General features: G+C 39.2%; 1 protein-coding gene across 1 annotated transcript; it reads left to right on the forward strand.

Annotated features, from left to right (window-relative positions):
* Positions 10,878-21,302, forward strand: LOC109825596 (E3 ubiquitin-protein ligase RNF14). Its single transcript, XM_020392456.1, has 6 exons — positions 10,878-11,213; positions 12,481-13,078; positions 14,642-15,027; positions 15,324-15,550; positions 16,017-16,161; positions 20,869-21,302. The coding sequence occupies exons 1-6, from the start codon at positions 10,878-10,880 to the stop codon at positions 20,998-21,000; spliced, it is 1,824 nt and encodes a 607-aa protein (XP_020248045.1). The 3' UTR covers positions 21,001-21,302.

Genomic DNA, 23,522 nt, shown 5'->3' on the forward strand with positions numbered 1-23,522 from the left:
GCGAGCATGCCAATCAGTCCGCATGCATCGATCAACACGCATATATTAACCAAAGCGCGTTCGATGGTTGGTCTTGCGGCGTTGCGATAAAAGTCAACGAATCGACCAAACACGCACAAGCGCGGGTCGGATTGGTCTGACCCGCGCAAGCGCGGGTCGGACTGGTTCGACCCGCACAAGCGCGGGTCGGATTGGTCCGACCCGCCTAAGCACGGGTCGGATTGGTCCGACTCGCGCAAGCGCAGTACGGATCCCGAAATACGTTTTGACGGTTTTGATGCTGTTTTCGCAGGTTTTATCTGTTCCAGGGGTTTCTAACTAATTTGATATCATCCCCAAACGTGGTTAGGCTGTTGTTAACTGAAGATAGAGCCAAATCACTTGTTCTCATCCAAATAACCACTTCCGAAGCCCTATAAATACAAGCCTAGGGCCTCTTTGAAGGGGGGCGATTGATTATCAAGACGAGGAGGTGCTGCCGGATTGTGGAGTCAAAGGAGCACGAATTTCAGCGAGGGTTGACAGATCTTGGCGAGTTCTTCGGCATAAAGAAGGAGAGTTCGAGAGATCCGACGCCCGTTCCCGTCCCTTGAGATTAGGCTTGGTCTTAATCTCGAGAAGAGCCCTGATTTCGCTTGGTCGATCTCAGCGCTTCAAATCAAATACTTCCTCGGCGAAGGCGAAGCTCTGCCGAATTTTCCATCAACCGGATCCAGATCTAAGGCGGTCCACGGATAAACCCCGGCACAGGCAAAGAACCCACGCAAGCAGAAGACCGATAAACGATCTTTGCGTTTGTTTTGACGAGAGTTGTAAACTTTTATTTTCATTGTGTAAAAGTCTTATAAAAAGACAATCTTTTTGTTTTCATTGTAACGACTAAAGTTGTAATGAATACCGCAATGAATACATCAATTTTCGACGCAAACAGGCTCCTTTTCTGTAAGAGGCATAATTACAATTCTGTGTCCATCCTTCTTGAAGATATAAGCATTGTTTCTGCTTCTGTGGGTAGCTCTAATATCGAATTGTCATGGCCTACCTAAAAGCATATGACAAGTATCCATCTCTACCACATCACCACACATCATCAACATAGTCGTGGCATATAGAAAAAAGTACTCGACACATCTCATCGTTTTGCACATCATTGTCGTTGCGAATCCAATTGATGTTGTAGAGAGGTGGGTGTTTCTCTGTCTTCAAACCTAACTTATTTACTATACGCTGAGAGATAAGATTCTTGCTACTGTGACTATCAATGATAACATCACAATCCTTCTGCATCACAGTGCATCTCGTGTGGACGATATTATGCTCCAGAGGTGGTGGTTCTTTCTTTATTGCTCTTCCCAACTCCAAGGTCTTGCTTAGGGTCATTGTCGCTATTAAATTCGACATGTGGAGTTGGATCACCTCGCTGGTGACCATCAACGCGATTTTGAACTCTCACCGTGTTCAGACGCTCCACTGCTGACGCAAGTCACTCTAAAGCAGTCTTCATCTAATTAACATTGGGCTTTAACTCATCGAACTTAGTTCGAGAAATAGGGGCTTTGTTACTTGCCATCAGATCGAAAAACAAGACTCTGATACCAATTGACGCAGTGAAGAAGTGATAAAACTCGGAATCCACCTAGAGTTGTTTCCTAATCTAAATAGACTCCAACTTTATTACTAAAAACAAAGTAAAAGCTGATTATTTTCGAATTTCATCCAAAACTAGGTATTACTGATGAGATCTTAAAAATCTGACAATCTGGTTGGCTCCGTCTTATCAAGACAGGCGATTTACATATATAATATGTCAGAATCCACCTTCAGGATTGGAAGACATGATTATTTCTTTGCGCAAGTCAATAATACGTATAAATCCGTATTTAGCTCGCGATTGTCCGAATCCTCGGTGAAAGTGTCCGTTAAGCATCCTACATCACATAATGAAACGTTTGAGCAGAAATAGTGTAAGATTTTGTTATTGGTCCCTTGCAAAAAGGGTAAATGCAAAAACCAGCTTAGTAGCAGTCAGCTTGTTACATTTGCTGCTTAGTGGAGTACGTTGATACTCCTGTGCGCTCTCATCCTTCACACTTGTAGACGTTGCTCATTGAGCCTTTGTGCTTCTGCCTCAGACCAAAGCTTATTTGTGGAAACAAGTTCAGGCTAGCTTTGTTATGACCCGTGAATCAAGGAGTTGTAGAAATATATATACTTTGTCAACCAGTTTTCCCAACAATTTCATAAAAGTTGCTAATTTCTGCGTAACTTTGATTTTTATTATTTTTCCAAGTAGAGTTCAATCCATATGCTACGTACCAGATGCAAAAGTTCATTATACCGTCTGTGCTCAGTTTTCTTTGTGGGTCAAGTGCATGTGGACCCCATATAGTATAGCGCTTTGTGATAGATCTACATCATAAAACTTGAGATCTAAAACCATATAGCCATGATTAATTCAAAGAGATTAACAAAATCAAAAGAGAGCGGAAGCTTATACCTGAATCCATAGAATGATCTTGATTTTGGGTTTTGGATCTTCTAACCTTAGGGTTTTCTCTTTTAGCCGAATTTCTCTAGCTAGATGGGGGTGTAGAGAATTAGAGAATGTAACCCTAGGTTATGGACCATAACCCCTTATTTATAGATGTTGTACTTTTGTAATTTAGCCCCTCAATAAATTACAATTACAACCTGGTATCTGCACATATAACCCCATGACTTATTTAAATACCAAATTAACCCAACTTAATTGATCACTTTAATGGGTTATCCTGAAAGATAGCAATACACATTGATTAATCATATGTGCCCACAAATAGATTTATTAGATTAAATCCAACAATCTCCCACTTGGGCACCATATGATTCCTTAAATTGTGTATAACCTTATGAGCTCCAAAATGCTATCACTGAAAAGGTATTTCCGAACAATCTCGTCCATTGACTATATCAATATAGGATCAAAGCGGCCTTCGTCACATTTATCGTGACTCGACCCATCAATGGTCACATATACCAATACAATCAAATGACATAGATCAATCATGGATGTGCAGCATGAAAATTACATGCAATGTGATCAGTACATGTATATTTTCAACTGGTCCTCCTTAGTGAGGTCAAAACCAAACATAATGTAACAGAGTGTCTTAACTGAAAACTTTATTCTGATCAGACAATACAAACAAACATAAAGCACCACAAATACAAACTCCCACTAAAACATAATATCCTCAAATAATACCACACCCATATGAGCAGTATGCTCATGAAAGACCTTAGGTGGCAATCCCTTAGTAAGAGGATCAGCTAACATGGAGTTTGTCCCAATGTGCTCTATGGATATCTGTCCACTCTGTACCCTTTCTTTCACAACCAGGAACTTAATGTCAATATGTTTTGACTTAGTTGAGCTCCTGTTGTTATTGGAATACATTACTGCAGATTTATTGTCACAATATAACCTTAGTGGTCTTTCAACATTTTCCAAAATGCGCAGTCCCGTGACAAAATTTCGCAGCCATATTCCCTGATTGGATGCCTCATAGCAAGCTACAAATTCTGCTGCCATAGTGGAGGAAGCTACTAGTGTTTGTTTGACACTTTTCCATGATATAGCTCCTCCTGCTAACATATAAATGTAGCCTGATGTAGACTTCCTGCTATCTTGGCATCCAGCAAAATCAGAGTCCGAATACCCAATGACCTCTAATTTCTCTGATTTTCTGTATGTGAGCATGTAATCTTTTGTTTTCTGAAGATACCTCATAACCCTTTTGACTGCTATCCAATGATCCATACCAGGGTTGCTTAAGTATCTGCCTAACATCCCAACAATGTACGCAATATCCGGACGCGTACATACCTGAGCATACATTAGACTTCCTACAGCCGAAGCATAAGGAATCTTCTGCATTTCCTGAATTTCAAGGTTACCTTTAGGGCACTGATTGAGACTAAACTTGTCTCCTTTAGCAACAGGGGTGTCACCTGGTCTGCAATCTTGCATGCCAAACCTTTTAAGTACCTTATCGATATAGCTCTTTTGTGATAATCCAAGAATACCCCGAGAGCGATCTCGATGTATCTGGATCCCTAATATAAAAGAGGCGTCCCCAAGATCTTTCATCTCAAAATTCTTTGATAGAAATCTCTTGGTTTCGTGCAACATGCCTATATCATTAGTGGCAAGCAAGATGTCATCCACATACAGAACCAGAAAAATATACTTACTCCCACTGAACTTGTGATATACACAGTCATCAACAATGTTCATCTCAAAACCGAACGAGATAACTATTTGTTGAAACTTATGATACCATTGACGAGGAGCTTGCTTGAGTCCATAGATGGATTTCCTTAATTTGCAAACCATATTCTTTGGGTCTCCTGACACAAAGTTTTCTGGTTGCACCATATAAATCATCTCATCAATGTCTCCATTGAGAAATGCAGTCTTAACATCCATCTGATGTAACTCAAGATCATAATGAGCAACAAGTGCCATGATTATTCTGAAAGAGTCTTTCGATGAAACCGGAGAGAAAGTCTCTGTATAATCAATGCCTTCCTTTTGAGTATAGCCTTTAGCCACAAGACGCGCCTTATACCTCTCCACATTACCGTTTGCATCCCGCTTGGTTTTAAAAATCCATTTACAACCAATTGGTTTTGCACCTTCTGGCAATGGGACAAGTTCCCAAACCTTATTGTCTTGCATAGACTTATACTCTTCATTCATGGCATCAATCCACTGTTGAGAGTTAGAACTTTTCATGGCCTGAGAGAAGTTGATTGGATCATCTTCTAACATTCCACTACTTTCCTCATGTTCTTGGAGAAATACAATATAATCATCCGGAATAGCATTTCTCCTTTCTCTCGTGGATCTCCTTAATGGCACTGGTTCTTGAGGTTGTTGAGTTTGTTCTTCTGGAACAGGGAGTTGTTCAACATTATCATCTTGAGGTTCCGGATTTACTTCTTGAGCAACAACAGGTATAGGAACCTGAATATTGTCAAAAGTAACTGTATGGATTGGATCTGAAGCCAATTCCTCCTCAAAACTAATGTCTCTAACCTTATTTCTCCCCCCAAACTCAACATCCTCAAAGAATGTTGCTGTTCCCGTCTCAAAAATATTCCTTATAGTGGGATCATAAAACTTATAGCCCCTAGAGCGATCAGGGTACCCAATAAAGTAGCTGCTAACTGTTTTGGAGTCCAATTTCTTTTCATTTGGCCTATAAGGCCTTGCCTCAGCTGGACATCCCCAAATATGTAAATGCTTTAAACTGGGCTTTCGACCAGTCCAAAGCTCATAAGGTGTTTTAGCAACTGCTTTACTTGGTACTCTATTCAGAATGTAAGCTGCTGTCTTAAGTGCTTCTCCCCAGAGTGACTCTGGTAAAGAAGAATGAGCAATCATACTTCTTACCATATCCTTAAGAGTCCTGTTTCGTCTTTCAGCTACACCATTCATGCTAGGTGAACCCGGCATAGTGTACTGTGGGACGATACCGCATTCCTCTAGGTATCTAGCAAATGGTCCTGGACGTTGTTCACCTGAACCATCATATCTACCGTAGTACTCACCACCACGATCAGATCTGACGGTTTTAATTCTTCTGTTGAGTTGATTCTCAACTTCAGCTTTATAGGCTTTGAACATGTCCAGAGACTCAGATTTTTCATGAATAAGATATAGGTGCCCATAACGTGAGTAATCGTCTATGAATGATATAAAATATTGTTGACCATTCCAGGATTCCGTAGGGAATGGCCCACAAATATCCGTATGTATCAATTCTAAGACATCCGAAGATCTGTTGGCACCTAATCTCTTCACTTTGGTCTGTTTTCCCTTGATACATTCAACACATACGTCGAAGTCCGAAAAATCAAGGGAATCCAAAATGCCATCAGACACAAGACGCTCAACTCTACCTTTTGAGATATGACCTAAGCGCTTATGCCATAATGTCGCCGAATTTTCCTTATTTAATTTACGCTTAGTACCACGTGATTCCACATGCAAGGATTCATTGTAAGAAGCAATTGTATCAAGCAAATATAGGTTGTCATAAATACTCAAGTAACCGGTTCCCACAACATTTGAATTAAAAGATAAACTGAATTGACTGTTTCCAAATGAACAAGAATAACCTGATTTGTCCAATACAGAAACAGAAACCAAATTCCGTCTAAAAGACGGTACTACAAAAGTATCTTTTAAATCCAAATAATAACCAGTTCCTAACAACAACCTAAAGTGCCCAATTGCTTCCACATCTACCGATTGTCCGTCGCCCACAAAGATGTGTCTTTCAACATCACTTGGCTTTCGGTAGCTCAGGCAACCCTGCATAGAAACACTTATGTGAGTAGTAGCACCAGAGTCTAACCACCAAGTGTTTCTAGGTACTGAAGCTAAATTAACCTCAGAACAGACCAAAGCAAGGAACGTACCCTTATTATCACGCCAGGCGTGATATTTTGTACAGTCCTTCTTTACATGTCCAGGCTTCTTACAGAAGAAACAACCCTGATTATCCTTATGTTGTTTCTTCTCAACTGGACCCTTAGCAGCTTCCTTATCATTCTTCCTTTTCTTGCCCTTATCCTTAGAGGCATAGGCCAAATGAGCACTTTCTGTCTTATCTTGCTTCAACCTGTCTTCTTCTTGCACACAGTATGAAATGAGCTCATTTAGAGTCCATTTCTCCTTTTGACAGTTATAACTGACCTTAAATTGGTTAAACTGTGCAGGAAGAGACAACAAAACCAGATGCACTAATAACTCGTCACAAAGATCGAGTTTAAGTGCCTTAAGCTTTGAAGCAATATGAGACATTTCCATAATGTACTCCCTGATATTTCCTTTGCCCTTATACTTCATTGAAATCAAGCGAGCTAAAAGCGTGCTTGTTTCTACCTTATCGTTTTTCGCAAAACGCTTCTCAATTTCGGCAAGGAAATCTTTAGCCTTAGTAATCCCTTCGGATTCTATGCCCCTGAAGGCTTCCGGAACGCCGCGCTTAATGATCATAAGACTCATGCGATTTGAACGCTCCCACTTCTCATGCTCCTTCTTTGCATCAGGAGTGCTATCCGCATTGAGAGGTTGGGGTTGTTCAGTTCTTAATGCATAGTCAAGATCCATGCAGCCAAGAACAATTAATATGTTCTCTTTCCAAACCTTGAAGTTTGTCCCATTTAGCATGGGAATTGAGTTGATGTTAGCAGAAATTGTTGCAGCAGATGCATTAGCTGAAATAAAACAAAAATGCTCACATCAATAACCATAATCAATAAAATTCAAATAATGACAATCCCCATCCAAGATACCGGCACAACATTAATATCAAGTCTTTGGACAGTAATATTAACTTGTAAGTGATACCTTGTTGCAATGATCAAACATTGACAATAACTCATGTCAAATAATGAAACTATCTTTGGATCGATTCATTATTCACATGTAAACCTTATAATTGTCACACGCTTATCATCGCAGATGTGTATACAGTCTAAATAAATATTAACCTTCCTTTGGGCCGATTAAATATTTACACGAAAGCATACACACAAACATCTCACATTCCTCATGAACAATCTACACAAGAGAGGTTACTTTGGCAACTTCTTGTTTCAATTAATCAATTGGAGTGAGAGACAACCTTAATACCTTAGTGTCATAATATTTGAATTAAATAATTGATTAAAAACCGAATTAGATTTAAATTAAAAATTTTTAATTTAAATCAACTGAATTTCCAAAAACTTAATTGGGGTCTCACAGCTTAATTAGGGCCCATAACTTAATTGAATAAATTAAGTATACCAAAGTGGACCCATGAAAAGCCGAGGCTTAACCATAATGAACACGAAGTTCCCTTAACTTCGAACGCGAGGTTCGACTGTATTGAGTACGAGACTCACTTAAGCACGAACGCGAGGTTCGTCTGAAAATGAACGAACGCGAGGTTCGTTTGATAAAAGAACGCGAGGTTCAACTTGGCGAGGTTCGTCTGAAAATGCACGAACGCGAGGTTCGTCTGAAAATGAACGAACGCGAGGTTCGTTTGATAAAAGAACGCGAGGTTCAACTTGGGAACGAACGCGAGATTCGTTAAAAAAATGAACGCGAGGTTTAACTGAAGTACGAACGCGAGGTTCGTCTGAAGTACGAACGCGAGGTTCGTCTGAAGTTCGAACGCGAGGTTCGTCTGAAGTACGAACGCGAGGTTCGTCTGAAGTTCGAACGCGAGGCTCGACTGAAGCACGAACGCGAGGTTCGTCAAAATTGAGCTTGACGCTCACCTGAGTTGAACGCGAGGTTCACCTTAGAACGAACGCGAGGTTCGTTAAAATTGAGCTTGGCGCTCACCTGAGTTGAACGCGAGGTTCACCTTAGAACGAACGCGAGGTTCGTTAAAATTGAGCTTGACGCTCACCTGAGTAAGGCGAGGTTCGTTAAAATTGAGCTTGACGCTCACCTGAGTTGAACGCGAGGTTCACCTTAGAACGAACGCGAGGTTCGTTGAGCGCGAAGCTCGGTTAAAATTGAACGAACGCGAGGTTCGTTTGAGGTAACCACCTCCTTAATTTTCGCCATGAACCCTTAGGGTTTCAAATTGAAACCGCCGCCGACAAACCCAAAAAACCTTTGATTTTTATCTTTAATTTTTATTTTCAAAACAGATCCAGAATTGGAAAAAATTGAAGAAAAAATCAAAGAAAAATCCAAAAAATTCCCAAAAGTTACTGTTCATTCGAAAACTTTTCGTTACTGTTCATCCGAACCCCAAAAATTTTACTGTTCATCCGAACCCAAAAATTTTACTGTTCATCCGAACCAAAAAATTTTACTGTTCATCCGAACCCAAAAAAATTGAATCTTTAACCAGAGATTTAAGATCAAAAACTTACTGTTCATCCGAACCCAAAAAAATTGAATCTTTAACCAGAGATTTAAGATCAAAAACCCAATAAAACTTAAATCCCTAAGAATTAATCAAGGTGGCTCTGATACCACTTGATAGATCTACATCATAAAACTTGAGATCTAAAACCATATAGCCATGATTAATTCAAAGAGATTAACAAAATCAAAAGAGAGCGGAAGCTTATACCTGAATCCATAGAATGATCTTGATTTTGGGTTTTGGATCTTCTAACCTTAGGGTTTTCTCTTTTAGCCGAATTTCTCTAGCTAGATGGGGGTGTAGAGAATTAGAGAATGTAACTCTAGGTTAGGGACCATAACCCCTTATTTATAGATGTTGTACTTTTGTAATTTAGCCCCTCAATAAATTACAATTACAACCTGGTATCTGCACATATAACCCCATGACTTATTTAAATACCAAATTAACCCAACTTAATTGATCACTTTAATGGGTTATCCTGAAAGATAGCAATACACATTGATTAATCATATGTGCCCACAAATAGATTTATTAGATTAAATCCAACACTTTGAAACTTATTACCCCTGTATTCTTGCAGAGAGAACCCCAGATGAAATCTTTTTTTGACTCTTTTATCCTCGGATTTAGACTCTCGCTTCACCAGGGGTAATATCCGCAAAGACTACACCCAGGGGAAAAGAGTGAAAAAATTTCACGTAGGGGTCTATCTGCCAAATCGAACTACAAGGGTAATAAGTTCATAAACGCCAAACTACAGGGGGGCCTATATTGCAAGTAACCCCCTTTGACTATGTTGTGATAATTAACCACAAAAAACAGAAAATAGAGAAACAATCACAAACATATAATATTTATGTGGTTCGATCAAATTGATCTACGTCCACGGCAAGAGAGGAGTTTCACTATATTCAATCTCTCAATACAACGCACATACAAAATTTAAGAGGACTCTCCTTTTTTTGTGTGTGTAGCTCTCCCTTTCAGGTTGTAAACACAGAGAGAGTTTTAAGAGATCGAATGATAGATTGTGAGAATCCAACAGGGGCCACCTCAATTTGACCTCTCTCCCCTGAAGTGAGGGCGACATTGATAACAACCTCCCTCCCCCAAAGTCAAATTTTGTGTTCTTCCTTTCAAAACAAAATGGGCCCCGGTCATTTGGCCAAATTCAAGCCAATTTCAACAGACTAAGTTAGTTCCATCGAATTATATATATTTTTGTGTGGTTTGATTAGAGTTTTGAAGCATGTTATTTCCCTTCAGTAAGGGTACGATGTACAGAAGCCTGTCCAGCGTCATATTGCATAGTGAATTTTGACGTAAATACAATTGGTTCATTTAATTGAGAAACATAAAGCAGGAGATCTACGGATGTGAGATTTGAAGATTTATGTAGGGAATATTCTTATTTGGGAATTCATGTTGTGCGCGGCGGAAGTCAAAACCAAACCGATGTTGATGATCTACTTCATTGTCGCCTTTTTCACTCGTAGAAACAGTAATACAGTAGCTCGCTCCATTGCTAATTTTAGTACTGCTTATAACATTTGTTATCTTGACTGACCAAATAATAATAATAACAACAACATTTGTTATTCTTGAAAAATTTTAGTATTCCGAGTACATCGTTCGGGATTAGTAATATTAACATTTGCTGTTCTTGAATTTCTTCCTGTCCTGAGTTCATTGCTCAAGATCTGAATCGTGATGTAATTTCTCTTGATTCTAATTAATGAAATCCAAGTTTATAATATAGTTTCTATTGATTCTAATTAATGAAATCCACGTTCCCATTTTTTTAAAAAAAAAAGAGATGCAAAATACTATCGGATTTGGGTTAAAATAAAAATAAAAATCTGCACCCGATATCAACCGGAATCCCGAACGATGTCCTCCCTTTAGATACCCGCCACTGAATCTTATTACATAATAAAACAAAACGCAATGAAAAGATCAAAGCAATCAAAATCAAATTTTTATCGCCAAAAATATCGCCCAACGCAAAAACCCTCCCAAAATCGGAGCGAGCCCCCAACAATTTCCCGTCAAATTCAATCAAATCAAAGACTGAATCCTTCAACCGTCGACGAATCCATTGATGCGAAAGCTTCCAACTTGAATCCTCAGGTAAACCCTAGGCCAGACGAAGCACCGAATTCTTGTAGGGATCCCACTGATGAAGCTATTAGGAGACTGGAGCAGCTAAGGATCAGCAGCCAGAAGGCTGATGAGATTTCGCAAGAACAATTACAGATCAACGATCAGCTTCAAGAAGATGAGGTATCATCCTGAGCCTTAACTTTTACTTTGGGGTATTTTTTCGTCGCAAAATCCCAAAATCAAGCACATTTGTAAATTTATCCTAATTTACTTCACCGTCCGAAAACTAACTGTGTTAGAGCTTGGGATTGTTTTAGCTCGCCGTGATAGAATTGACGGGTAAATTGGCAAATATGTACATTTTACATATGTAAACATTGTCAGAAGATATAAATAGTACCTAATTGAATTTGGAATCACTTTACGAACTTCTCTCCATCAAATCTAATATTGATAACATGGATAAAGCCATTATCTTAGCATGACAGTCTTCCATGTCAACAGACTCTTAAATAAAGTAAATCTATGCTAATATTTAAAGTGTAAAAGATTCAAGAATGAGTATAATTTACTTTTTGTCAATATTTCAAGAGTATTGAGCAACAGCAAGGAGCTAACATTTTGCAAAAGAAGGCACATGGACTTAAAAATAAAACGCACCTGCATATTCACTATAACATATAACACATAGATGCAGATCAGTGAGAAAAGCTTCATGACACCTCTCATCATTGTACCTAACCATTGCAGGAACGTCAACCTCGAGAGAGACACTTTTCGAGATTGCTCGAGTGTCTTTGTTGCCCAACAAATTACCTTGACCCAACCTAACTCCATTATCAAACCCAAGGAATGAAAGAGAACAGCTACGCAGCCACTCTACCCACCGATATAAAACCTCCTGCAACGGTTGCTCAGCCCAAATCTCATCCAACATCCGACAAAGACTCGAAATCTTAATGGAATCCAGCCATTGTACATACACTGTGAAATGTGGAGGATGCTGACTAGGGTATGAAGAAGGCAATAAACATGTCAATATAATTGGAGGCAGATATTGAACATTGAACGTATATGAAACATCACCAACATCGTCTCTTTTTCCTAGTTCTAACTGTCTTGTAGATGGAGGAAGCTCTGCCGAGACTGTGAAATCAGCGGGGATTTCAAGATGTACATGAATCTGCAAGGATCGTGAGCCTTCCGTTTTCTCCAAGCTGAAGACATCATCTCCATATATTGCTTCCAATGCCAGCAACTGAGAATCATATATTTTACCCTTAATCTCATAAAAAGTAAAGAAAAAAAGATTATTTTTCAATACATATGTAACCCCCCCCCCCTCCCCCCGAAAAAAAGTCCTAATGGCCAAATTCACTCGTATTTGAAAAATAATCTTTTTTTCTTTACTTTTTATGAGATTAAGGGTAAAATATATGATTCTCAGTTGCTGGCATTGGAAGCAATATATGGAGATGATGTCTTCAGCTTGGAGAAAACGGAAGGCTCACGATCCTTGCAGATTCATGTACATCTTGAAATCCCCGCTGATTTCACAGTCTCGGCAGAGCTTCCTCCATCTACAAGACAGTTAGAACTAGGAAAAAGAGACGATGTTGGTGATGTTTCATATACGTTCAATGTTCAATATCTGCCTCCAATTATATTGACATGTTTATTGCCTTCTTCATACCCTAGTCAGCATCCTCCACATTTCACAGTGTATGTACAATGGCTGGATTCCATTAAGATTTCGAGTCTTTGTCGGATGTTGGATGAGATTTGGGCTGAGCAACCGTTGCAGGAGGTTTTATATCGGTGGGTAGAGTGGCTGCGTAGCTGTTCTCTTTCATTCCTTGGGTTTGATAATGGAGTTAGGTTGGGTCAAGGTAATTTGTTGGGCAACAAAGACACTCGAGCAATCTCGAAAAGTGTCTCTCTCGAGGTTGACGTTCCTGCAATGGTTAGGTACAATGATGAGAGGTGTCATGAAGCTTTTCTCACTGATCTGCATCTATGTGTTATATGTTATAGTGAATATGCAGGTGCGTTTTATTTTTAAGTCCATGTGCCTTCTTTTGCAAAATGTTAGCTCCTTGCTGTTGCTCAATACTCTTGAAATATTGACAAAAAGTAAATTATACTCATTCTTGAATCTTTTACACTTTAAATATTAGCATAGATTTACTTTATTTAAGAGTCTGTTGACATGGAAGACTGTCATGCTAAGATAATGGCTTTATCCATGTTATCAATATTAGATTTGATGGAGAGAAGTTCGTAAAGTGATTCCAAATTCAATTAGGCATCGATAAACATATGTACAAGCGAACCATTGGTTGACATTACCTGTAAAGGACATTCTTATTTAATACAATGCTTAATAGTTGATTGATAACATATTTTCACTACCTCCCTTCAAACTCAGGTTGGGTAGACAGAGAGTTTGTCCAAAATCAACGACCAACAAGCTAAGCAAGTCCACTACACAAAAACTCCTTGCTATAGTATGACACCCATTGTACAGATGTGCTGTCTAGCTAAAGAAAGACCATCACATGATCACGTACAAATACCGTTGGAGTCAAAGTAAATGCGGAAAAAACACAATATGCTGGTGAAGACAATATGCTGATTGATAGGAAAGAATTTAACGAATGAATTCATTCATAAAAAGCTATAAGTTACTTAAATCAAGGTTAAAATGAAAGAAATTGTTGGATATGGTCCGGACGCACAACACAGACTGAAGAATGTACCAGTTTGTTGGAGTGTGTAATCGTAGTCGGAGCAGCCAGGGCTAGTACACTGAAAAGAAAAATGGAATAGGGGTGAGATGAAAATGATAAGATCTAAATTGGCAATATGGATACTTATCATGTCCAAAAAGGATAAACCCTTGTTTTTGTCATAGTCTCATCATATTCTGAGAAGGATAATGCAGCTACCAAGTCTATTCTTTAAATAATTTATTAGAAGGATAATCATGTTCTACCTTGCAGTCTATACTTGAATAATTTATGCATCTGCAAGCTTTAGGTTGTAAGTTTAGTAAATAGCATGGACCATAAGCTTCAAGGTGTGCTGCTTCTCTTTCAGATAGCATGGTTAAGCTTTTGGGCTTTCGGAAGATAGTACCTGTCTTAAATACCTGGCATCTCTTTTAACAGTATCAGACCTCAAGTACTAGCTATTTTTTCATGCATTGATCTTGTGCTTGTTTGTTTGTGTTAATCTTATACTGTGTGGAGGCAACATGGAGCGTAAGCTACTTCTATCCATGGTATTTTGTCTCTTTTATCTATTATTGTCCAGCTGATAAACTCTTCTCAGCAGCTTTTGAAAAATAGAAAATAAACAGTTGTATCAACAACATTCAACTTGAAGCATAATTTAATCCACGCATTTGTTGCATATGGTGCACCACTACATCACATATTGTCCCATGTGGTTTTCTTGATGACTTACTTTTTTGCATAATTGCTACAGAGAATTTATTTTCTTTTGGTCTTTCAACTTTGACCTCTTATCTAGACACTATTAATAGCGTATTAGTCAAACTTTTGTGCGCGAATGTGACATTTAGAACTTATTTATAATTTTATCAGGTACGGATTTTGTCAAACTTCCATGCCAACACTTATTTTGCTTTAAATGCATGGAAACCTATTCCAATATTCATGTGAAAGAAGGCACAGTAACTAAGTTGTTGTGTCCTGATGCAAAATGTGGAGGGCTACTTCCACCTGGTTTACTGAGAAGGCTGCTTGGAAGTGAATCCTACGAACGATGGGAATCGCTAATGCTGCAGAGAACGCTAGACTCAATGTCTGATGTAGTCTACTGTCCAAGATGTGAAACTCCATGCTTGGAAGATGATCATCATGATGCTCAGTGTTCAAAGTGTTTCTTCACTTTCTGCTCCCTTTGCAGGGATCGTCGACATATAGGGGAAGGGTGTCTGACACCGGAAACAAAACTTCTGATTTTACAGGTACAGGATACACTCATAGTGGAAGAGGAATTAATATTTAGCTCTTTTCTATGCAATTCTTTCATTTGAAATGATATGTTACTTATAAATTTTTAAGAACTAATGAGGATGTGCTCTGATAATTGTTTTTTCTCTCACACGTGCTAAAATCATAACCCTACTGCAGATATAGGATATATTCTTCCGCAAAGAATCCATCCTCTTTCTCAATAAGAATTCCAGACATCTGTCATTTCTCTTATTGGAATATAATGTACATGATTGGAGCTTTAGCATGCCTTTTCTTTTGACAACAGGAGCGCCAGAAATCTGTTGACCTCAAAGGAGATCAAAGGCGCAGGGAGCTCGAAATTATTAATAATCTACTTAGTGAAAAGGAAGTACTTCGAAATTCTAAGCAATGCCCATCTTGCAATATGGCAATATCACGAACAGAGGGCTGCAATAAGATGCAGTGCGGGTACTGTTCGCAGTTTTTCTGCTATATTTGTGGTAAAGCGATTAGTGGATATGACCATTTCAGGCAAGTTATTCTTAATCTTGGTGCGTTTCTGGTCGGTTGTGTTAGTTTAGATATGAAAAGTGAGAACTTTTTGAAGGGTAAGTTTACAAACCCCTAAACTTTATAATCATGTAAAATCCCTTTGAATTTCCAAAATTATATGAAACCCCCTTGGAACTATTAGAAATTCTCTTGAACAGTCTAAACGGCTGGAGTTAAAGAATTAACTACCCTTTTTTACTTTCTACCTAACCGAACTTAACCTGTAAATTTTCAGTAAAAATATAAGTACATAGGGAAAAGAAACAATCCAAATCATGTCATGTGCGAATCATGTGACAACCTAAACTAACCGCCGCTGGCCATGATACATGGTATTTAAGTGAAACAAGTTCATGATAAGTTCTATTATTTATGAAGTTTATACTTGTGGGAAAGGCTTGGTTTAGGGGGTTAGTGAAATTTACCCATTTTTTAATGGATGCAGGGAAGGCTGCAAACTGTTCTCTCAAGAAATGATTGTTGAATGGGAGATCAGAGTGAACCAGCGCCAGGTGATAGGGCAGATGCAAGCAGAGTTGGATCCTGCACATGGTCACCCATGTCCAAATTGTCGGCAGTTGAATGCAAAGGTGAATTGACTAACTTGCAACTCGTGTTTTCAAACTGGAGATACATCTCATGGCTTTTGGAACCTTGAAAATGAGTTTCTTTGTTTTGCATTGCTACATCTATTTACAGTTACGAGATTCTTTCATGATAATTAGATTTCCACTAGGCATTTTCAGGAAGTAGTGAAGAAGCGCTCAAGTATGTTAGTTCAATTCTTTCCTTTGGCTAGTAGCGTTATTTACCCTTTTATTCCTTGTGACCTAAGTTACCCTGACACCTCCACCGGGCTCCTGTACCCGTGTCCAACATGTTTCCGGCACTCCTTTTACACTCCTTGACTATCCATATATTTACTCAGACATGCACTCGATTATATAATACACGTTTTAGTTTAGAACACCCATCATACGCTTCTTGAATGTATATCTTACACTTCGTGACTTCTTGCAACTCATTGGACACGTATCAGATTTGTTTCGGTCAGTACCCAGTTCAAAAGTATGGTTTAAAAAATCATCTTGGTATCTAGTTTAAAAACGAGTGGCTTCCCAATTTATAATCTGCTTAATAAATGAAATATAGGAAAAACAGAGAAATTTTAGTTCTCATAACGTTGGAATGAAAAAAACGAAGTTGATCCCATGTAAATTATTAATTTCAATATGTGTGTATGTAGTCGTGTCCCTGAATCCTATCCTTTACACGTATTTGCTGTGTCCTACACGCATATCCTCACCGCACCTGTGTAGCATAGCTTGTGACTGATATTTCTCCTATTGCAAATACTTGTTGTAATCCCCTATCGTAAATTTCACAAACTGCCCCCCAACACCCCCCTCCAAAACCCCAACAAAAAACAAAACAAAAAAAAAATTCTAAATTCCACTAACGCCCATGAATTTTGGAAACCACCCACCTACCTCCCCTGGCAAACTTTCAAAAATTTCCAATGTTCCTGCCCAATGGGGGGAGAGAGGCCACTAACTCTGTTTGGTTTGACGAGGGAACTTCCTAACGATCCTTCGGACCATGACTAAGGGGCACCCCCAACGCATGACCTCAGGTATGCAAGGAATTAAATTCTTGTGGGTGCTCCCTAGGCAAGTCGAATCTGAGATCTTGGATTACTACTCACAGGCAGCTTACCAACTCGGCTAGACCCTCTTGCGCGTGAGTATTCTGGCCACTGTTGTAGCGGAAAGATTCCCTGCCCAAGAACGAATAACATCGATAATTCTGACTTCTTGTTCCTTGATCTCGGTTTACAAATTGGATTACAAAAGAGAGGAAACACGAATTTGGTTTTCCCTTGTTTAAAACTGCCTCTTCGACGTGGCGATGGAGTGCGCTCCCGTAAGCGCTCGCGTCGAGTTTGCTCTCCGTTGACGATGCCGCACGTTTGATTCACGTGGAATGAGTCTTCTCTCTACGAATTTGACGTTGTGAGAACTTGCGTGGCAAGTTTTAGAACTCTGATGAGTTGAGTAACTCTGAAGAGTTGAACTCTATGAAAGAGTTGATATTGAATACCGAAAGTTCGTAATAACCTAAGCGATTCAAAGCCTCTGGATCTCGCGTTGCTGAAGAATGCTTCCAGATCCGATGCATGAAGAAGCCCTCTTGCCGATCTCTCCCTTTGCTGCCAAGTCTCAGCGCCCAATAAATGCAACTTCGGTGGTCGATCCGAGCCCAAAAAATTCCCAAGCCCGAAAAAGGAGCCGCTTGCTAACTGAACTTATCTTCAGTTATTTTATAGAGGTAAGGGGAGGTGAAACCGCCCTTGTAAAATCTCTCCTAAGTGGGGCCCCAGTGTTGTAACGCCCCACAATCGATGTGAAACCGTTTTAGAACCGTGGTCAATCTCATGGTGATGAGTCAAACCCGACGTGGCGTTCAGGACCCTATATACCTCGCCGTCTTTGGAATTGACGACGCCGATGTTGTAGTGTTGATGAACACAATGAACGCGAGGCGTCAACTCGCGTTTTTGGCTTGTTGTTAACGCGGTTCGCGCCTGTGCGTGTTGATGTCTTGTACGCGTTTCGACCTGGCGTTTTGATGTTGTCGATTCTCGTGACGCGGGTTTCTGAAACCTGGGCGTCCTTTAACGATTGTAACGCGGTTTCGAACCTGGCGTTTTTGAGTGTTGCTACGCCCACTGGTTTACGACCTGGCTCTTAACATTGTAACGCGGGTCGCCCTGGCGTTATTGACATGTGCTAACGCGTTCGCCCCTGGCTTCTTTACTGTTGATACACGGGAGGACCTGCCCGCGTCTTGCCTTTGTCATTGCGTTGCAAAGATCATTGTCTTGTAATCTTCGTCTTGGCTCCTTGAGAATATGAGAGTCGTCAGATTGTAACTCCCGATATTGATTGTGAAGGCCGTTGATTAGAGCTTTCATCAGTTGTCGTGAAGGTCGTCAGATTATAACCTTCAGCGATCTATGTGAAAGTCTTCAAATTGTAGTCTTCTGGAAGTCGTCAGATTGTAACTTCCATCATCGGTGTTTGATGGGGGATAAGCTATCTATTGTGATTTTTAGACAGCCTACAGCCACTCACTCTGTTCTTTTTTTTTCTCTTTCTTTTTTCGGGGTGGGGGTGGGGGGAATTGAATCTTATGGGGGTTTCCTGAGACACCCAAAAGTTAATGGGTATTTTGTTAAACTTGTAAAGTTTAGGGCAGTTTCGTGGGAAATCCCCTAAAGTTCATGGGGATTGAAATTTGCCCTATTTAGAACTCACTCTTAGTGCAAACCTTCCTAGAAATTCCTGGCTCCGCCTCTGGCTGGGACTCTCAAAATATATTGGTCTCCATACTCGTCTTAATTTTATTCCTATAGTTACTAAATGGACGACTTGAAGGGGAATAAGAAAACAAAATGATAGTGAAATATTTCATCTGATTAGATTGATAACGTGTCACCATTTTTTCCCCGAGAAATCAATAGCTGCACTTACTTAAAAGCCATTAAGAAGTAGACGCACAATTATACGTATGACCAAAAGATTACTATCATAAGTAGTATGTGTGATATCATAAAACGTGAGGGGGCTCTCTTTTGTTCCCTAGACAAAGCTCAATACGTGTGGGAGGCTAGCATGAGCTAGTGGATTTTGGAGGACCACGAGAAGCATGTGAAGGGCCCTCTTTGCTGGCTTGTGTGTGGGGACCACGAGAAGCATGTGAATGCAAAACCACGTGAAGTGATGAGTTTTCCTAGCGGACAAAAGCCGATTACCCGGTTACCCGATATCATATGCTATATATATAGTTGATGATTCTCTCCTAGGGTGTGCGCAGGAGGAGGAAAAGGTACAGAGCAAAAGAAAAGGCGGCTGAGAGCAGAGAGGGGCTAGGTGCAGGTGAAAAGCAGGGTAGCGTACAGAGGTTTTTTAGGCGGCTATTCACAGAGGAAAGCAAAGTCCTTTTGCAGTTGTTCTTTGATTTGTGTATCTATTTGAGAGAGTATTTGTGTGAGGGATCTGAGAGTTTGTGAGAGGGTTTAGATTGAGTGATTGTAAACCCTAGTTGTGTTCTCTCCCTCTAATAGTAGATCTCCCCCTCCTTGCCCCGTGGACGTAGGCAGTTTGCCGAACCACGTAAAATTGATTGTTTGAGTTTGTGGCCATTGTAATAGTTTTTAGGATCCCTCGACGCGCAGTCCTAGAGCTGACGAGAGGAAGAGCTAATATCCCACTTTGATGGGATATTAAGCTTCAGATTCTTGTTCCCTTTGAGAAACAAGAATTCTTATCGATCTTTCTCTCTTATTGTGCACCAGAAACTCTGTCGAAATTTCCGCTGCGCACAACAGTATGGTAAATACCACATTACAGCTAACATGTTGATGATTACTGATACCAAAGAACTCTTGATATCATCCTGGTATGGTAGTTTTGTCCACTTGTTAAGTGTTCCTTGAGTCCTACAAAGAATGCTTTATGTAAAATTTCTCTGAGTTACTTATTGGAATTTCCATAGATACAGTTAAAATGAAATCCAAGAGAGTGGCTATATTGGCAGGTGGTCCCAGATCCACTGAATTTTTTTGTAAAACTTTAAATAAAACTTGCATGAGAAGGAAATAAAATCAAATTCCTACAAAACTAGGGTCATGTCCTATCACTCGTCAAATAATATCCAAGTAGTATCTACCCATGGTTCTTGAATTTGTGATATAACTGATCTATCAGATTGTTTTAACCTTTAATTGCTAGGTTAACGAAGTTGTTTTCTCATGAAACTTCTGAGCAGATATAGTGTAGGACTTATTCTTGGTCCCTTGCCAAAAGATAAATGCAATGACCAGTTAACTTGTTAGTCAATTTGTTATATTTGCTGGATGTCTGGAGTCGATACTTCTATGTACAGTTATCGTTCACTTGTGGATGTTGGTCATTGATTCTCGGATCTCTTGCTTCGGACGGTGGGTTTGTAAAAACAAATTGTGTCAAGAGTGGTAGGCATTTTAACAGGTAGATTGAGATTTTTATTAACCAACCAAACAAAACAAGGAATTGCAGAAATCAACTTTGTCAGCCAGTTTTCTTAACAATCATCATTTTTGACTAATTTCTGCACAAAGTTTGGTTTTTATGTCCAAGTTGAGGTTGGGGGGGGGGGGGGGGGGGTTGTTAACCATAAAACAGAAACAGTTTTCTGTGGATGGTACAAATCACCCTCAAATTTGCATTAACTTTGTTGGTGGGCATTGTTGACAGGTTGGTAATAACAATCACATCTACTGTTGGGCTTGCCAAATGCACTACTGCGCTCTGTGTCGCAAAGTCGTCAGGCGCAGCTCTCAACATTACGGGCCAAAAGGATGCAAGCAGCACACTGCAGTCCCCTAAAACCCTAATCTGGCATGTCTACTAGTTAGAAAGACTCGAGTTCTTTGAGCAAGAAAAAGAAGCAAAGAAAGAAAAAAAACTACTGCATACTAGAGCTTGCAGCTTGTTTGCTGTCAATTACAGAGATGTATTACATGCACTACGTTAAATAAAAATTTTTCCATTCTATCATTTTTTTTTTTTTGGTTAGAGTTTGAAGTACATTATTCAAGGTGTACAGAGATCTGTATCTTAAAGCAGCGTCATGTTGAATAATTAGTCTTGACTTGCATTAATAAGAGTAGTTCGATCGTTATGTAAAATGATGCAATTTATGACTGCAATAATAATTAATAACAGTTAACTAAATTAAGAGTCTATACGCATTCCGTGCATGCTCTCAACTCCTTATATTATCGCGTGTCATTTCTTTGTTTTGACATCCAAAGAAAGATAAATTACATATAACCCCTCTACTTCCGGTTATATATGACTTGATCAACCTCTGATACTTACTTTATTGCATAGAAGTAAAAGGGCCTTTATGTGGCTTTCTAGTTTACTCTCACCCCTTCGTCCGTCGTATTTCTATCTTTTGCAAATATTGCTTTTCTTTACTATCATTAAATAAAATTTAAGTATTTTCTATAAAAAAAAGATGAAGGTATATACTTGTCTATAGGCTAATGGACATTAAAATTGTTGTGAGTTTACATGTTTATCAGTTTAAAATAAACTGGTTCATAAATGCCAAAGCCCACATAAAATTAGAGTACCACTTTCTCTGCAACCATCTTTTTCTACAACGCAACTTTGCTAAGCAAGTGTGGGACTTCATCCGGTTAAAGTTTGGCTTGGTTAACTTACCTTAGGAAACGGATCATCTTTTTTACTATGTGGAACTATAATTCTATGGTTTTGAAATAATGATGAAATTAAATAAAAAGTTGGCTTTCATCCCTATCGATCGGTTACAAATTTTCTGTAAGTTTGGTGCGTCTAAAGCCCATGGGCTTACGACGAGTCCTAACCCACGCCTTGGTGCAACCCGCAACTGAAAAAGTATCTCGTAAATTCACTTTGGTGTATTTGGCTTAATTTGGTTGCTTAAAAATCATAAGAAGTCAATGTTTACAGATTGTAATAGCTATATATAGCTAGCAAATAAAGTTTCACTATATAACAGGCAGCATGCTTCCATAAAATTCAAAAGTAATTAGGAATAAACAAGAAGGCCATAAGGGGCTGTTTGGTTCCCTGTTTTTGAGAGAAAGACTCTCTTGAAAGCCTGCCAAAAGTACCAAAAGTGTCAAAAGTATCACTTTTTGGTAGGTTTTCAACCAAAATCGCCTCTAAAAAAAGATTTTGGCTGAAAGTCTGTCAGAAAGTGACACTTTTAACAGGCTTTCAAAAGAGCTTTTCCCTCAAAAACAGGGAACCAAACAACCCCTAAGTGTGAGAGCGAAGATAATAGCAGATTGAGTGGCACTACAGGCACACCCCTAACCACACCTTGGGGCACACCACCTCTCTCAGCTACAGTGCACGGGGTCCACTTTAAATTTAAAAAAGGAAAATGATTTAATGACCCAAAATATGGGACCAATGGAGGGGACAGGTGAGATGTCCCCTCCCTATTGCATAATGAGTTGGCCATGCCAACTCATTATGTAATAGGGAAGGGACACATCACCTGTCCCCTCAATTGGTCCCATATTTTGGGTCCCCGTAGCAGCACTCTTTAAAAAAAAAACTAAAGTGGACCTCGTGCACTGTAGCTGAGAGAGAGGATGTGCCCTAAGGTATGGTTAGGGTGTGCTAGTGTTTTCCTAGCAGATTTTATTACAATTTTACATTGGAAGAATATTAGGTTCGCATATAGACTATATAGTATAGCCTCGTGATTCAAAATGTCAGAGAAAGCAAGTGGCCTTGCAAGTTGCATGTGCTTGTAGGGATCAGTACTAGCTAGTACTATATATTCTGTTTGGTTTTTCTAAGACATTGTCATTTCCTCTACTTCAACTTATTATTCTTCCCCACTCTATATGGTGCCATGAAGTCCACAAGGTTATAGGCCTCTCATGAATTTTTTTGCTTAATTATTATGGAAAGCTAGTTGTTGTCAAACAAATAATTTAACTAAATATTTATTATATGAACAGATGAATGATGCCCGGCTGTCAGGGTTTAGACTCTAGCTAGCTGAGAGATATATTATCTAGACTTAACTGTTAACACCTTAATAATCATAAAACAGATCAATTAAGAACGAATATGAATTTTAATTACTCGTTAGACATGCAAATTAATGGCTATGATAAAAGCAGTTTGTGGTTTCTCCTCTCCATTTTGACACAAGAGATCGAGGATCTGAATCCTCGTGATAATATTATCGCATATATATTATACATACATACATCTGTGTATCAGTTACCATAAACTAAAGCAGAATGATGGAAAATGTTATGGTAACTAAAGGTGCTGTTTGGCAATAGGTAAACTTATTAGTTAACCCTTCATAAGGCGATTAATAACATTTG

The sequence above is a fragment of the Asparagus officinalis genome, chromosome 10 (genome assembly GCF_001876935.1).
Source record: "Asparagus officinalis chromosome 10, Aspof.V1, whole genome shotgun sequence".
Classification (NCBI taxonomy): domain Eukaryota; kingdom Viridiplantae; phylum Streptophyta; class Magnoliopsida; order Asparagales; family Asparagaceae; genus Asparagus; species Asparagus officinalis.